Source organism: Pituophis catenifer, unplaced genomic scaffold (assembly GCF_029215685.1).
Source record: "Pituophis catenifer annectens isolate HBS135680 unplaced genomic scaffold, rPitCat1.0.hap2 SCAF_2, whole genome shotgun sequence".
Classification (NCBI taxonomy): domain Eukaryota; kingdom Metazoa; phylum Chordata; class Lepidosauria; order Squamata; family Colubridae; genus Pituophis; species Pituophis catenifer.
In genome coordinates this window covers 21,941,581-21,958,483 of record NW_027256882.1, presented here as the reverse complement: position 1 = coordinate 21,958,483, position 16,903 = coordinate 21,941,581, and the positions used below count along the sequence as shown (strand labels likewise).

Here is a 16,903-nt window from a genome sequence, read left to right as displayed (position 1 = left end):
ACCTCAGGACACCGTTGTATATGCTGCCCCAACATCTCATTAAGCCATTTCTGAATATTCTTCCAAAATTTCATTGCCTCTCGACAGGTCCACCATTGGTGGAAGTGTGTGCCTTCTTTAATTTCACATTTCCTTTTTTTTTCAATATATACAAATCTACAGACAGTGACTTATTTACCTTTTCTATCTATCTGATGGTGCTTTTTTTTTTTTTTTTGCATTTCCTCTAATTCTTATCTTTACCCTTTTTTCCTTTGGTTTATCCACTTATACCATTTATTCCATATTATAAAATACTTAGAGTCTTCCTTATCTTTGTTGTGGCTCCGTTACCTGAGCCTGTGTCATCGTCAGGAGAGGACTCCGAGAATGAAGGAGAGGAGTTGGCAAGGCTTCCCTCTCCAGGACCCTCCTCTCTGGCAATGCCTTCCGTGTCCACCGAAGGGCAAGAGATAGGGCTGGGGCCAAGCACATCCACGCAGCCACAGGTGGACAGTGATGAGGGTAATGAGTCTTGGCTGGATCCTCGGCAGCGTCGCAGAGATAAGCGCACGCAACAGAAGAAAAGGTGTGCCAGAGATTAAGCTGAGTCACTGGACCACACCCCACAGGGTATAAAAGGGGGTGAGGTGGCCATTCAGTCTCTGTGACGGAGAAAACTAACTATTATCAAGTCACATTGCATCTTTGGAAACAACATTATCGGCCTTGGATTTATTTTACGAACTGGACAATTATTGAACTGTGTGTATTTTGTTTATGAGTAAAGTTCTTGGCAAGCAACTACTGGGTTGCTGCCAAGCTTCTTATCAGAAGAATTGGTTGTCTGCCAGTTTATTTAACCCCCGGCTGTCTGTTTGTGTGCGTGTGTGAGACAGGGACAGAACAATCTTTTAATTCTAGAGTTAATTTATCCATTTCTGCGCATATATAATTTTTTTGTATTACTTCCTGATCTGTTGGCATACAATCTGTTTTCCACAATTGTGCTATAGCCAGTCTGGCTGCCGTAATTATGTGTAGTGTCAAGTATTTTATGTCTTTTCTAATATTCCTTTTTATCATGCCTAGTAAGAAAACTTCTGGTTCTAATTCAATTTCTTGATCCGTTATTTCTACTATCCATGTTTTTATTTTTTTTTTCAATATTTCTTTATTTCTGGGCAAAGCCACCAAGCATGGAAAAAAGTACCCTGCACTTTTTTACATTTCCAACAAACAGGATTTACATCCGGATACATTTTGTCTAGTCTTGAGGGAGCCAGATACCACCTATACCACATCTTATAATGATTCTCCTTGTATGCTGCCAATTTTCACATACTATAATTATTTTCCCATACCCTCTCCCAATCTTCTAATTGTATATTGTGCCCGATATTTTGTGCCCAAGCTATCATCTGTCCTTTTACCAGTTCTTCTGCCTGATCAACTTCTAATAAGTATTTGTAAGTTTTTGAAATTAGTTTACCTTCCTTACATTCTAATAATTTATCTAATCTATTTGGTTAGATAATGTTATTAAAAATTAAGTTATTACAAATTAAGAAAGAAATTAGTAATGTTAATAAAGATAATGTTAGAAATGTGGCTAACACCACATTTCCAATAAACTGAGGGTGTTCCCAGGAACATTTTAGTGAGTCTGGCCGGCAGTAAATGTCATCGATATGTCATTTTATATATATTTTCTTTATATGCTATTGACCGAGTTAATTTTATATTCTTAGTCCAGATTTCGTTCCACCTCTCAGGCACTATTGAATGACAAAGATTTTTCTCCCAGACATAAACTGAAGTCTTTGCATGGGTTTGAATCTGGTGAGGATGATTGGTGGTGGCGTCATGCGTTGTCCTGGGTCCGGTGTCAATTTTCATGGCTGGGACTCGTTTTTTGACTAAGACTAGTTTCCAGATGTCTGGTAGGTAGGAGGTATTATCACGTTTATTCATGTTATGGGGTGTTTCTCTATTTCTATGGCTTCCATGATTATTCTCTTGTTGAAGAGTTCAGTTTTGGAGATTAATTTGGAGATCAACATAGCCAAACAACCCACTTACAGCAACAAAGCCAGAACTCCCCACCTCCCCACAAGTATTTATAGAGAGATGGCAGCTCCGATCATGCTTTGCTCACACAAGCATGAAGCCGAAAGCACCAACCTGAAGATGACGAGTGAGACCTCATCGAAACATCACCAAGATACTTTCAATCTTACACAGGAAAAGACCTGAATACGCCAAAACTTGCATACCTGTACCTGTGAAAATCTACAAAAACAAATATCTTACCTCTATGGGGAGAAAACCTTCCTGCTGACCAGGACCTATGAGAAACTCAAAGTCCAAAGAGCTACCATCTTACATACCAACGAACTCCACAATCTAGAAAAACGCCAGAAGCCCAACCCTCCTCCACAGCAACTCATGAAACAAACAGTACATAACATATCAGACAGGATCTTCACTATAGCAGAAACCAATGTCCTTTCCAAAGGATTCAACCTTGCAGTCGCCCCCAAACGCATCCCTACTGAAAACATCATATGCGGAGTTGAAGCTAGCCTCACCAAAATCAACCCAGATGAAGCCAATAAAATCAGACTTGAAGTGACCAACGTCCTCTGCTCCAGCAATCCACCCAGAAGCAACTTACACAAAGAAGAACAAAAAGCACTCACCAACTTGAGGAAAGACAATCACATAATCATTTTCCCAGCAGACAAAGGTAATGTCACAGTGGCAATGAACACATCTGACTACCAAGCCAAACTATCCAACCTACTCCAAGACCCCGCTTACAAACCTCTAAACACAGACCCCACCACCTACCTGGAAAAAACCACCAAATCCAAAATAAAAGCCTCTCCCATCAGTGAAGAGATCTAGCAAAGAATCATCTACAGAGAGAAATCATCCAGATGCCCCAAGCTCTATGGCCTCCCCAAGATACACAAAGAAGGAACACCACTCAGACCCATAGTCAGCTCCATAGGTTCACCTCTACAGAATCTTGCCAAATTTCTTGCCAAACAACTTCAGCCCTACACAGGATCCATCACCTCACACGTACAAAACACATTCCACTTCATAGAAACAATAAAGAAACAAAACCTACAACCCAGTGACCTACTCGTGAGCTTCGATGTCATATCCCTCTTCACCCAACTGCCTATTAAAGAAGCCTTGACAGCTATCCAAAACACATACAACCCCCCCTAAACACATCCTAGACCTGACCAACCACTGCCTAACCAACACATACTTCATCTACAATGGACAAAGATACAAACAGATAGAAGGAGCATCTATGGGATCACCCCTCTCACCTGTCATCGCAAACCTATACATGGAACACTTTGAAACCAACGCTTTAGATAAATCTGAACACAAACCCAAACAATGGCTTAGATATGTAGATGGCACTTTCATAATTTGGCCACAGGGAAAGGAAAAACTAGACCACTTCCTAACACATCTCAACAGCCTACACCCCAAAATACAATTTACTATAGAAATATAAGCTAACAACCAACTCCCCTTTCTGGATGTCCTAATCTACAAAAAACCCAACGCTCCCTAGGACACACCATCTACTGGAAAAAAACCACACACCAACCGCTACTTAAACGCACAATCACATCACCACCCTGCACAGATCAACTCCGTAGCCAAGACTCTCATCTCCAGAAACAAATGCCTAGCCAACAAAGACCACCTGAAAACTGAACTACTCACTCTCACTAATGTATTAATCTCTAACGGATTAAAAAGAAACACAATTACCAACCTAATCCAAAGGGAGACAACCCCCAAGAACCGAGACAAAGAACAGGACAACGGCATCTCCCCCCTCCCTTATATCAAAGGCACCACAGATAAAATCAGCAAAATTCTCCACAAACACAACATCAAGACAGCCTTCTGCCCTGACCAAAAAATAGCCAACATCTTAAGAAACCCCAAAGACAAGATCCAGCTAGAAAACCAAGGAGTCTATGAAATACCATGCAAAATCTGCCCAGCCACATACATTGGACAAACCAATAGGAGAATAAATGCATGCATCGCAGAACACAAGAACGCAGTTAGAAAAGAAGAAAAAACTTCCTCCCTTTTCCAGCACCTTAAAACAATAGGACACGAAATTGACTTCGAAGGAACCAAACTAATCTCCAAAACTGAACACTTCAAGAAGAGAACAATCATAGAAGCCTTAGAAATAGAGAAACACACCCATAACATGAATAAATGTGATGATACCTCCCGCCTACCAGACATCTGGAAACTAGCCCTAACCAACAAACAAGTCCCAGCCATGAAAATTGACACCGGACCCAGGACAACACATGATGTCATCACGAATCATCCTCACCAGATTCAAACCCAATCTCATCCCATAGACAAAATACAACCACCATCCAGAAGCCAGACCATGGCGGCATCACTAGCTGCTGCACCCCCCTCTGATCCCCACACAAAGCAAACTGACACACGCCATGAACACATGACAAGACCTCAAACTCAAAGCCAAACCTAAGCCCGGGATGCTGCATCACAACCATCTGCTCAGGACATCACATCACAGAACTCAGAATGCCACAACACTAAAGCTCAGGATGCTACAACACAGCCAACTACCCAGGATGTTGCAGCAAAGTACTCAGGACATCATAACAATAGAGCTCAGGATGCTACTACACAACCCATTACCCAGGTCGTTAAAACACAAAAGACTAATAGGCACACAGCCAAAGCCTCACCCACAGAGGATGCTACGAAACACCTTACTAATCTGCAAACATCAACTCCATCAACTAATCAAGATGTAATAACACAGCCAACCAACCCACTTATAGCAACAAAGCCAGAACTCCCCACCTCCCCACCAGTATTTATAGGGAGATGGCAGCTCCGATCATGCTTTGCTCACACAAGAGCAAAGCCGAAAGCACCAGCCTGAATATGACGAGTGAGACCTAATTGAAAGGTCGCCAAGATACATATATATAAACTTAAAATCTTGGGTGTTTTCCCGCGTCATTAAAAGTCTGTTAAAATACTTAAAATCCTGGCTAAAATCCCAGCTTAAAATCCTCTAAAATCCCCACAAAACACTTTGTAAGGTTTTTTAAGAACTTCAGCTAAAATCCTGACCAACACTTTAAAGGTTTTTTGGCAACGTTTCGGGGAATGTTTCGGGAAAACACCCGAGATTTTAACTTTTTACATACACACATCCGCGAAAATTTGAGATATATATACATACATACACGGGAAAAGACCCGAATAGGCCAAGGCGTACATACCTGTACCTGTGAAAATCTACGAAATTTGTATATATATGTGTGTGTGTGTGTGTGTGTTTTCTTTGCTTTTCGTGGGTGTTTGTTTGTAGGTCTTTGGTTATACAGGTTTTCTCCCGCGTAAAATTGGAAGTGTCTTGGCGATGTTTCGATGATGTCTCATTCGTCATCTTCAGGCTGGTGTTTTTGGCTTCGTGCTTGTAGGAGCAATGTGTGATCGCAGCTGTTTCTTCCTTTTAACATACACATACATACATACACACACGGGAAAAGACCCAAATACGCCAAAACTTGCATATATATATGAAAGAGGAGGGCAAGGGATCTTATGAAAGAAAATGATTCATAAAAGGTATTTTTTTCTCAATGTATATGACGTTTCTCAAAGAGTGTTTCACAATGTTGACCATCTACATGTCGCCCTTAGCAACATACATGGAACTGATAAGGAGATACCTGCCATGGTTGAATGCTTTCAACTTCCATCTTGTCTTTTCTCTCCATCCTTGTCCTCTGGGATCTGGGTGAATTGACCACATTTAAGGCATGTGCCACAATCTGGATGGCATTGTAAGTTAAGGAGCTATCTAGAGAAAAGATCCTGTCAATCTTCTGCTGAGGTAGACTTTCCAAGTTCTCTTTCTCTTTACACCTTGTCCAGCCTTTCACAGACAAGGCAGGCTTCCCATATGAACAGTGAAATTTCTTAGTCATAAATGCTTCGATAAAAAGATAGAAATCCATGATATCATCAAATTTGATCCTTTGGCTGGTCTGGATAAGAAAAGAAAAAATAATATGGGTGTATCTGAAAGAGAAAGTATTATATGATAATTCAATGGTGAGATCCCACAAAGCGGTTGTGATCCAAACTTTTCCTTCAATAGGCTTTCGCAAGGAATTTAATATGTTTTCTAGGAAAAAGGCTCCCTCGATGAACGTAAACTCTGAGTAATAAACAAATACATTGATTTGGGCCCACAGGTTGAAAACAGAAATCAGATGCTTGAACTTGTCATCTTTTAATAATATGATTTGTGAAAAAACAACACAGATGCCATTCTGAGCCAGCACAGGAACGAAGGTCCTAAGGAAATGTTCTCCGTTATCGGTGTCTGCAGCAAAGACTCCAATAAATGTCCATCGAAAATAGAGCAGCAATTTAACAATCCCCAGGTTTTGAGCACCTTCTTTGGGGACGGTCCGGTAGAAAAAAGGTAACTGAGTTTTATCAGTCAGGATCGGTGAAATATAAGTGTAGCTGATCTGGAGGGGGAAAAAAGGAGATTTATGTTTTATTTGGGGCTTTTACTATCCTGCTCTATGGAGTAGAGAGTTGGTCTCTGAGAGAAAACCACTTGAAGAAATGAGAAGCATTTGAAATGTAGATTTACAGATGGCTGTTACGTATAAACTGGGTTAACAAAAATCACAAATAAGGAGGTGATAAGCTACCTGGGAAAAACAAGGGAAATCATCAAAGCCATTAAAAAGCAAAAGTTAGAATATTTTGGACATGTGATGTGAAACCCAGGAAAATACGGCATCCTTCATTTAATCCTCCAGGGAAAGATTGAAGGCAAACGAGGTCCAGGCAGAAGAAGAACATTTTGGCTTCAAAACCTAACGGACTGTTTTGGACAAAACTCAGCAGCACTTTTTCTTGTGGCTGTTGACAAAAATAGGATTTGCCAACATTTATTTTATTTTATTTTATTATTTTGAATTTGTATACCGCCCTTCCCCCAGAGGACTCAGGGCGGTGAACAGCCAAGTAAAAACATCAAATACAAATATTAAAATACAATTAAAAATATATATAAATTTGGCCCCATTAATTAAAACGATAAACAAAACAATTAAAAACACTTAAAAAGAATTAGGCCAGCCCGGCTTGTTGGAAAAAGGTTTTAAGGGCACGGCGGAAGGCACTGAGGTCATGGATTCTCCTTATCTCTGATTCCAGAGGGTAGGTGCCCCCACAGAGAAGGCCCTCCCCCTGGGGGTCACCAGCCTGCATTGTTTGGCTGATGGCACCCTGAGGAGGCCCTCTCTGTGGGAGCGCACGGGTCAATGGGAGGTTGTCGGTGGCAGCAGGCGGTCTCGAAGATAGCTAGGCCCTATGCCATGGAGCGCTTTAAAGGTGATAACCAACACCTTGAAGTGCACCCGGAAGACCACCGGGAGCCAGTGCAGCTCACGCAGGAGCGGTGTTACATGGGAGCGCCATGCAGCTCCCGTCACTACCCGCGCTGCTGCGTTCTGGACCAGTTGGAGCCTCTGGGTGCTCTTCAAGGGGAGCCCCATGTAGAGAGCGTTGCAGTAATCAAGGCGAGAGGTTACGAGGGCATGAGTGACTGTGCACAGGGAATCCCGATCAAGAAAGGGATGCAACTGGCGAATCAGGCGAATCTGACAAAAGGTCCCCCTGGTTACAGCCATCAGATGTTCCTCCAAGGACAGCTGCCTATCCAGGAGGATTCCCAGATTGCGAGCCCTCTCTGTGGGGGCCAAAGACTCGCCCCCAATAGTCAGTGATGGAGTCAACTGACTATATCGGGATGCCGGGAACCACAGCCACTCAGTCTTGGAAGGGTTGAGCTTGAGCCTGTTCCTCCCCATCCAGATCCGTACAGCCTCAAGGCACTGGGATATCACTTCAAGGGCATCGTTGGGGTAGCCTAGGGTGGAGATGTACAGCTGAGTGTCATCAGCGTACTGATGGTATCTCACCCCAAAGCCACGGATGATCTCGCCCAGCGGCTTCACATAAATGTTGCACAGGAGGGGTGAGAGGACCGACCCTTGAGGCACTCCACATATAAGAGGCCTCGAGGTCGACCTCTGCCCCCCTGCCAACACGAACTGCGACCGGTCGGAGAGAGAGGAGGAGAACCACCGTAACACGGTGCCCCCATCCCCAACTCTTCCAACCGGTGCAGCATGATACCATGGTCGATGGTATCAAAAGCCGCTGAGAGATCTAACAGGACCAGAACAGAGGAGCAACCCCTGTCCCGAGCCCTCCAGAGATCATCAACCAACGCAACCAATGCCATTTCCGTGCTGTGCCCAGGCCTATAACCCGACTGGAACGGATCCAGATAGGATGTTTCCTCCATTAATTGCGGAAACTGTCACACAACTACACTCTCAACAACCTTCGCCATAAAGCGAAGGTTGGAGACAGGACGATAGTTGGCCAATATTGCCGGATCCAGGGACGGCTTCTTGAGGAGAGGCCTCACCACCGCCTCTTTCAAGGCCGCGGGGAAGTGACCCTCACTCAACGAAGCATTGATAACACCCTGGAGCCAGCCTCGTGTAACCTCCCGGGAGGCCAGTACCAACCAGGAGGGACATGGGTCCAGTAAACATGTGGCCGCACTAAGTCTCCCCAAAATCCTGTCCACATCATCGGGAGTCACAGCATCAAACTCCTCCCAGATAACATTCTCAAGACTATTCCTCATCACCCTGCCCTGATCTACCCAGTCGGAGTCCAAATCCCCCCGGATCGGAGCGATTTTGTCATACAGGTATTGTCCGAAATCCTCCGCCCTGCCTTCCAAGGGATCCTCCCACGCTCCCGGATGGAGCAGGGAGTGGGTTACCCTGAACAGGGCTGCCGGACAATTCCCTGATGATGCAATAGAGGCAGAAAAGTAGTTAAACTTTGCCGTCTTTATCGCCACTAGGTAGGTCTTAATATGCGACCTTACCAGTGTTGGTCAGATTCAGCGCGACTGGCCCTCCAACCGCTCTCTAGGCGTCTTTTCTGGCGTTTCATCTCCCTCAGCTCCTCGGTAAACCAAGGAGCCGTGAGGGATCGACACCGGGTCAGAGGCCGCAAAGGCACGACTCGATCCAAGGCCCCACCAGCCGCCCGATCCCAGGCAGCTACCAGGTCCTCGGCCGAGTCATGTGCCAGATCATCAGGAATTGGCCAAAGCTCCGTCTGGAACCTATCAGGATCCATCAGGCGCCTGGGGCGGACCCATCTAATTGGGTCCGCCTCCCTGCGGCGGGGTGTAGCGGTACGAAGGTCCAGACAAAGGAGTGAGTGATCTGACCATGACAAGGGTTCCATGTCTATATCCCCTATAACAAGATCACTCAACCACTGGCCAGAGACAAAAATCAAGTCTAGAGTGTGTCCCCCCCATGAGTGGGGCCATGAACTAACTGGGTCAAGTCTATGGCCATCATGGAAGCCATGAACTTCCGAGCCATCCCAGACGATTCACCAACGGATGGCAAGTTAAAATCACCCATTACCATAAGCCTGGGTGTATCAACTGCCACCGTGGCTATCACGTCGAGTAGCTCAGGCAGGGCTGCTGCCACACGGCAGGGAGCCAGGTACGCAAGCAGCAAGCCCATCTGAACCCCATGACCCCATCTCACGAAGAGGGACTCACATCCGGCAATCTGAGGCACAGTGGTCTCCCTCAGACCAAGACCTTCTTTAATAATAACCGCCACCCCCCCGCCCCTACCCTGGGCTCTCGGTTGATGGTATGCTCTGAAACCTGTTGGGCACATCTCGACCAGAGGGACTCCTCCCTCCGGTCCCAACCAGGTCTCCGTGATATCCAACATGATCACCAACGTCCGATGACGGATATGGCAGAAGAAGAAGACCTATTGGATCCTGAAAAGATAATGTCAGAGCTTAGGTAGTGGCTGGAAGATTCCAGCTTGCCTTGGTGGATTTAATAGGGGATCAGAAATGCAGAAAATGTAACTGTCAACAACGGATGTTAAGAAATCCAGATCTCATTTTTGAAAAGCCGATGCTTCCTCAGAGCCTGCATAGTGCAAGATCTGAGCAACGTGAAATATTACAAATTAATATTTGTACTCAATTTATAACTGTTAATTATGGTTGTATCAATATTTGTGCTTCTCTTTCTGGGAGACTGAAAGATGATATAAAGATTAATTCTTCATCTTAATCCATGCTTAATTAACATTTCTAAGGAGAATATCTTTTTGAACTGCTCTGGAATAAACTTGCAGCCATTCACTGGCTCTATACCTGTGGGATTTTGTAGATGCCCAGTATGGCAGCCATAAGGATGGATATATCAGAGTTGGTCTCTTCCAGGAGAACCAGCATGTTTCTCTTCCTTCCGCAGCTGTAGTTGGGAACATTGGCCTCTCCGGTCGAAAGCAAATCCAACAGACCATCCAAAGTCATTATTCTGTCTCGAAAGTTGTCATGGAGGTTATAACCCAGGGTGAGATTGGGCAAGAGAAGAGGATCTTTGTTGATTTCCTGAATGGCAAAAAGGAAGGACAGAATTTTCCAGTACATCACAAATTCTTTCCTGAAAAGATACATGGATTTTGCCACGATGTTACATTCAGTGAAATCACCAACCTAGAACTAAGGAGAAATTTCCTGACAGTGAAAACAATTAACGGATGGAAGGGCTTCCTTCCCGAAGTTGTGGATGCTCCATCACTGGAGGTTTTTAAGAAGAGATTGGACAACCGTTTGTCTGGAATGGTATAGGGTCTCCTGCTTGTGCAGGGGATTAGACTAGAAGTCCTCCAAGGTCTTCCCATCCAACTCTGTTCTTCTGTTAATGCATTTCATATGTGCTATTGTGACTGCACAGGTTTTTGTCCTCAAAGTTCCTCTTCTCTACTTAGATTATTTGAAAGTCAAAACAGACACACTCCAGACAATCTGGGCACTGTTGTCACTTGCACTATTCGCTCAACCTCAGTTTGAGAAGTCAAAAAACATCCCAGGAAAAGATTTTGGCAAACCATGTCTGAAAATGTAGCTCAGAAATCTGCATGGACCTCACCAGGATTTGAGATTCCATCAAAGGGCCATTATGCATGTATTACATTTTTAAAGTTTGCATGTATGGGTGTGTATAGACTGAATGTGTGAATGAAGTTGGGGCAGAAAAGAAAGCATTTAAGAATTGAACAGAAGTACCAACTTTCCCATTTTCTCTTGAGTAAATGGTCTCGATCCCTGTTTGCTTGAGAGAGTGGATAGAGAAAACAGAGGGCCTGCTCAAAGCACTTTAGTCTCAGTGGAAACAGAGGTGAGTCAAGAAGGAGCATCTGAAGATGCCCATGTCCACATCAGGGAAACAACAACTAGCTGTGGCGAGTTTGGAGAAATCCATGGATCATTGAAGAAAACAATACAGAGAATTTGGGAGAAAGATTGGAGGCACCCAGGAGCTGACTGCTGATGTCTTTGGAATTGCGGGTTCTATCTTTCTGGAAAATTTATTAATTCAATTTATTAGATTTATGAGGCATGCCAAACTACTACTCTGCAATAGTATTGTAGTTTCCTGGCTACTGTAGCAACACCAGATGCTAATAATAATAATAATAATAATAATAATAATAATAGATTTATGTGCCGCCCATCTCACCCAAAGGAGACACTGATAGAGAGCTATCTTCTAGGAAAGACTCAGAAAAGAAATCAGCCTTTTCTCTGAATTGGGACTGACCAATTAGAGCCTCCTGTCCTTTTCTTTGATGGCCATGCTGAGACCGTAACCATGACCTCCCAAGTTAATCAGCTTGAAAGATGAAAGCAAGTTGTTCATGTAGAGATCAGTTGGACAAGGGTGCTGAGCATTAAAGCTTGCTTTTGTTTCATCTGCTGTATGTGTTTTACTTCTTGCTCTTTGTATACAGATGTGACTGTCGATTTAAGTAACTAACTAACCTCACTCTGTCAAGGACCTAGAAGTACACATTTCAAATGATCTATGCCCTAGAGCTCACTGTAACTGTATTGCCAAAAAGGCATTAAGAGTTGTTAACCTAATTTTGTGAAACTTCTTATTAACATCAAATTGTTAACTAGTGCATTCAAAACCTTTGCCTGACCAATTCTCTGCCTTTAATGCACACTGTATATCAGACATTAATTCAATTGAGCAAGTCCAGAGGTATTTCACGAGAAGAGTCCTCCACTCCTCCGCTCACAACAGAATACCTTATGCGACCAGGCTTGAAATTTTGGGCTTGGACAATCTAGAACTACGCCGACTACGGTCTGACCTAAGCATAGTAAACAAAATTGTCTGCTACAAAGTCCTATTTGTAAATGACTACTTCAGATTCAACCACAATAATACACAGGCAAACAATAGATACAAACTTAAGGTAAACCGCTCCAAACTCGATTGCAGAAAATATGACTTCAGCAACAGAGTGGTCCATGCCTGGAATGCACTACCTGACTCTGGTTGCTTCCACAAACCCTCAAACCTTTAACCTTAAATTGTCTACCGTGGACCTCACTCCATTCCTAAGAGGTCTGTATGGGGGCATGCATAAGCACACCAGCGTGCCTACCATCCCTGTCCTACCATCCCATTTATTTGTACTCATCTCCTGTGTTCATGTCTATACTTATACCACTTTTCTCGTACATGTTTGACAAACTAAATAAAAATAAAATAAAATAAAATAAAACCTCACTGCCTTCCTCCATCTCCATTTTTCCTCAAAGGAATCGTAACATAATATCAATCAACATCATGAGACTTACTGATGAACCTTTTTAGAAGGACTCAAACTGAAATTCTTCAGATCAGATTCTAGAATATTTGTTGCAGAGAAGAGCCCACCGATGAGATGATCTCCTGGCCTGTAATGATTGAGTGGGTCTCTTGCATCCCTTTCCAAAGTTAAGAAGCACTTGGTGCCAAGGATCCCACAGGCTGCCTGGGGTAACAAAAGCTCCATCAGAAGCAGAAGCAGTGGGTTCATTTCTGGGTTAGCCGAAGAATCCCCTGCCTTGCATCTGATCTCAGAATCAGGAGAGCAGAAGCATTTGGAGACGTTGAAAGCAGATTGCTGCAAGACTGACTTTTCTAATATAATATGAAGTCCAGAGAGAACTTCCCCAATGATGGAAACTGGGCCAATGCAGAAGCAGAGCTTCTGGTGTCCATGAAGCTCAGTCCAGCTTTCCAGGGTGACAAGACAACTTATGCACTAACTTTCCTGATGCTGAATGTGTTGCTGCTGAGTCTGTTGACCTCCTTCAGACAATTTCCAGAGGGAAAAAGAATCCCTTGACATTTAGCAAGAAGGCAAGAAAGAAATCACTATCATTCTAATAATTAGCTGGGGAAGTAGGAGTTTTGCAAAGTCCTCCCTGCAGGGTGAACTGGGATCCAACTGAGAAAGTCCCGATGTAACTCAACGTAGTGAATTCCCAGAAGGCATCCACAACCAAATTGTTCTGTGGGCATTTGGGACACCTATCATTCTGCTTGGTTGATTTCCAATTGTTTTTCTTTTATGCTATTATATGTGACTGGTTTATTTTATAAAGCTGTTCTTTTGACGTGATGAATTTGCTGTTTTCTTACTGTGGACTTTTGAACATTATGATGCTGATGTGGCCTTAGACTTAATGTCCATTCCTTATTATTCAGAACTTTATGTTTTAGGGTGGATACTTAATTTTTTTATTGTGAGCTGCTGTGCATCTGTCTGGAATTGAATGCATACCAATCAAATAGATGTCCAGATGTCTGTCCATCCATCCATCCATCCATCCATCCATTCATGTAACATGTCCCTTTTCTTGCCAAAATGAAAATGTAATGAGTAGCATTTCACCCTGAGTCTTAGAAAACATCATCCTTTCCTTTCCTTTCCTTTCCTTTCCTTTCCTTTCCTTTCCTTTCCTTTCCTTTCCTTTCCTTTCCTTTCCTTTCCTTTCCTTTCCTTTCCTCTCCTCTCCTCTCCTCTCCTCTCCTCTCCTCTCCTCTCCTCTCCTTCCCTTCTTTCCTGTAGGTATCTTTGTCCACTTTCATCCACTCCATTAAAAGTTTCATTCCAACAGTGAATCTGATGGAAGAAAAATCTGCTTTCAACTCAGAAAGCATCTCTGGCCTGCTCTTGAGTTTCCATTTGCAAGGGGGATGGGAAAACGAACTCTGTAGCTGTGTTGAGGCATCATGTCAGTCAAAACAAAAGTACATTCTGTTATGTCCTTATAAGGACATCTGCCGGGGGATTGGCTGGTCCACCAGCAGGAGATTTAAACAGCTGTCATTGGGCAGCTGAGCCTGCCAGAGCATAAAAAAGAGCCCCGGCAGCTCAGCTGCTCATTCTATTCCTGTTACTGAGCTGAATAAATGGTTCTGAAGGAACCACTGCTGGTCGCATCTTTCTTTCCCTGCGCCGATCTAACACTGGCGACGAAGGATCCAAAGAACCAAGCGACGAACCTTGTGGCACGAAGCCAACAAAGAAGAGCTGGTCACTAGAGCTGAAGTCACACATCGATCTACCAGACCATGGCATCACAAGAGACCGCGCTGCTGACCCTCACCCCTTTCCGGCCAGGAAGGGAGAAGTGGTCATCCTACATGATCCGGTTTCGGCAGTTCCTGAGAGGCAACAACATCAAGGGCGTAGACAATGACCGGAGAAGAGGGCTATTCCTAGCCCACTGCGGTACCGAAGTCCTGGAGATGGCCGTTGACCTCATATCACCAAGGGACATCGAGGAGATGCCGTGGCCGGACCTGAAACAAATCCTACAGGACCACTATGCACCGACGGGAATGCTGGTTGCAAACCGTTTCACCTTCCACCAGAGAGATCAGAAAGAAGGTGAATCGATCAAAGAATTTGTGGCCGCCCTACACCAAATAGCTGCCAACTGTGAGTTCGATAATGTGGACAACGCAATCAGCGACAGCATTGTCTTTGGCATGAGGGATAGGGCCCTACAGAAGAAATTTTTGAGCAGAAAGAAGTTGGTGCTCAAGGATGTCGTGGAGGAAGCCACAGCTGCTGAAACGTCCGAGAAAGCGGCAGCCACGATGCTTCGGGCTAAAGGGATCCACAAAATCCACAGGTCCCCGCAGTCATCCACGGAAGAATCAACAGCTGGACTACTGCTGACCTGCGATGCATCGCCCTATGGAGTTGGAGCAGTCCTCAGCCACCAACTTCCCAAGGCACGGAAGCACCCATTGCTTATTTCTCCAAGACCATGTCCAGCACCGAGAGGAACTACAGCCAGCTGGACAAGGAAGCACTGGCCATCGTGGCGGGCACCAAACGCTTCCACGAATATTTATATGGCAGGACCTTTACCATTGTAACGGACCACAAACCGCTACTGGGACTATTGGCAGGGGACAAACCTACCCCGTCATTCATGTCACCCAGAATGACACGTTGGGCAATATTCCTTGCTGGCTACGCCTATAAACTCATCCACAGACCCGGGACATCCATAGGAAACGCAGACACGCTGAGCAGATGCCCATCCAAGGAGCCAGTGGAAGACCCCGCACCCATGCTCAGCCTGCTCCACATCGATGCCGACAGAGACAGTCCAGTCACATCAGCTGACGTGGCAGCCCACACCCAGAGGGATCCCATCCTCAAACAGGTCACCTCCTGGGTCCTGCGAGGCTGGCCAACCGAGAAACCGGCAGAAAAGTTCAGCCCATTCACACGAAAGCAAAAGGAGCTGTCCACAATGAAAGGCTGTCTGCTATGGGGAGACCGAGTGCTGATTCCCAGCTCCGTGCAATGGAAGACGCTGGAAACGCTTCACAACGGGCACCCTGGCATTGTGCGGATGAAAGGACTGGCACGGAGTTATGTCTGGTGGCCATCCCTGGACAAAGACATTGAAGAATGGGTTGCCAGATGTGACCCGTGCCAAGAAGTTTGCTCAGCACCAGCCCAAGCCCAGTCGTCGGATTTGGAGACACCTAGCAGCCCCTGGGCAAGGGTACACATTGACTTCGCGGGTCCAATGCAAGGGCAGTACCTCCTAATAGTGGTGGACGTGTTTTCCAAGTGGCTGGAGGTCATCCCCATGGTATCTACCACGTCTGAAGCCACCATCAGGGCGCTCCAGCGCCTATTCGCAATGCATGGGCTGCCGGATGTCCTGGTCTCGGACAATGGACCTCAACTCACTTCCAAGACCATGGAGGAGTTCCTGGCCGGATGGGGCATCCGCCATGCCCTCTCGGCCCCCTAAAGGCCAGCTGGCAACAGACAAGCTGAGAGAATGGTGAGACTGACCAAAGAAGCACTCACCAAGATGGGCACGGGTGACTGGCAGGAAAGAATAGACAACTTCCTCCTCACCCAGCACATCACGCCGCATGCCACTACCCGAAAAAGCCCGGCCGAATTGTTGATGGGCAGACGACTGAGGTCACCTTTGGACCAGCTGCACAACCCAGAGGTGACAGCAACGGCCAGCCGCCCGCTTCGCGCCTTCGCCATAGGAGACCCAGTGTTTGGGCTAAACTTTCACGGCTCTCTGAAGTGGCTGAAGGGGAGAATAGAGAGCACAACCGGCCCGAAGTCCTACCGAGTAGAGCTGGAAGATGGACAGGTCTGTAGACGTCACATCAACCTGCTCCGGAAAAGATGGAGGAAGACGGGTCGAAACCAACCCGATGAGGCAGGCCTACAACACCCCGAAGAGATAGGCCTGCAACAGCCCGGCAAGTTAGGCCTACCACACCCCGTCAAGGTAGGCCTGCCACAACCCTACAAGGTAGGCCTACCTCAACCCTGCAGGGTAGGCCTGCCTCAACCCTACG

At 45.3% G+C, this 16,903-nt stretch overlaps 1 protein-coding gene across 1 annotated transcript in view; it reads right to left on the bottom strand.

Annotated features, from left to right (window-relative positions):
* The window catches only part of LOC139309990 (vomeronasal type-2 receptor 26-like), a gene marked incomplete at its 3' end in the record, with an annotated part of 38,072 nt that extends 27,446 nt beyond the window's left edge, over nucleotides 1-10,626 (bottom strand). The window contains exon 1 of the mRNA XM_070934173.1: nucleotides 10,348-10,626. Within this exon, the coding sequence (XP_070790274.1) occupies nucleotides 10,348-10,626 (279 nt within the window). The remainder of the gene's footprint in view (nucleotides 1-10,347) is intronic.
* Between the last annotated feature and the right edge of the window lie 6,277 nt (nucleotides 10,627-16,903).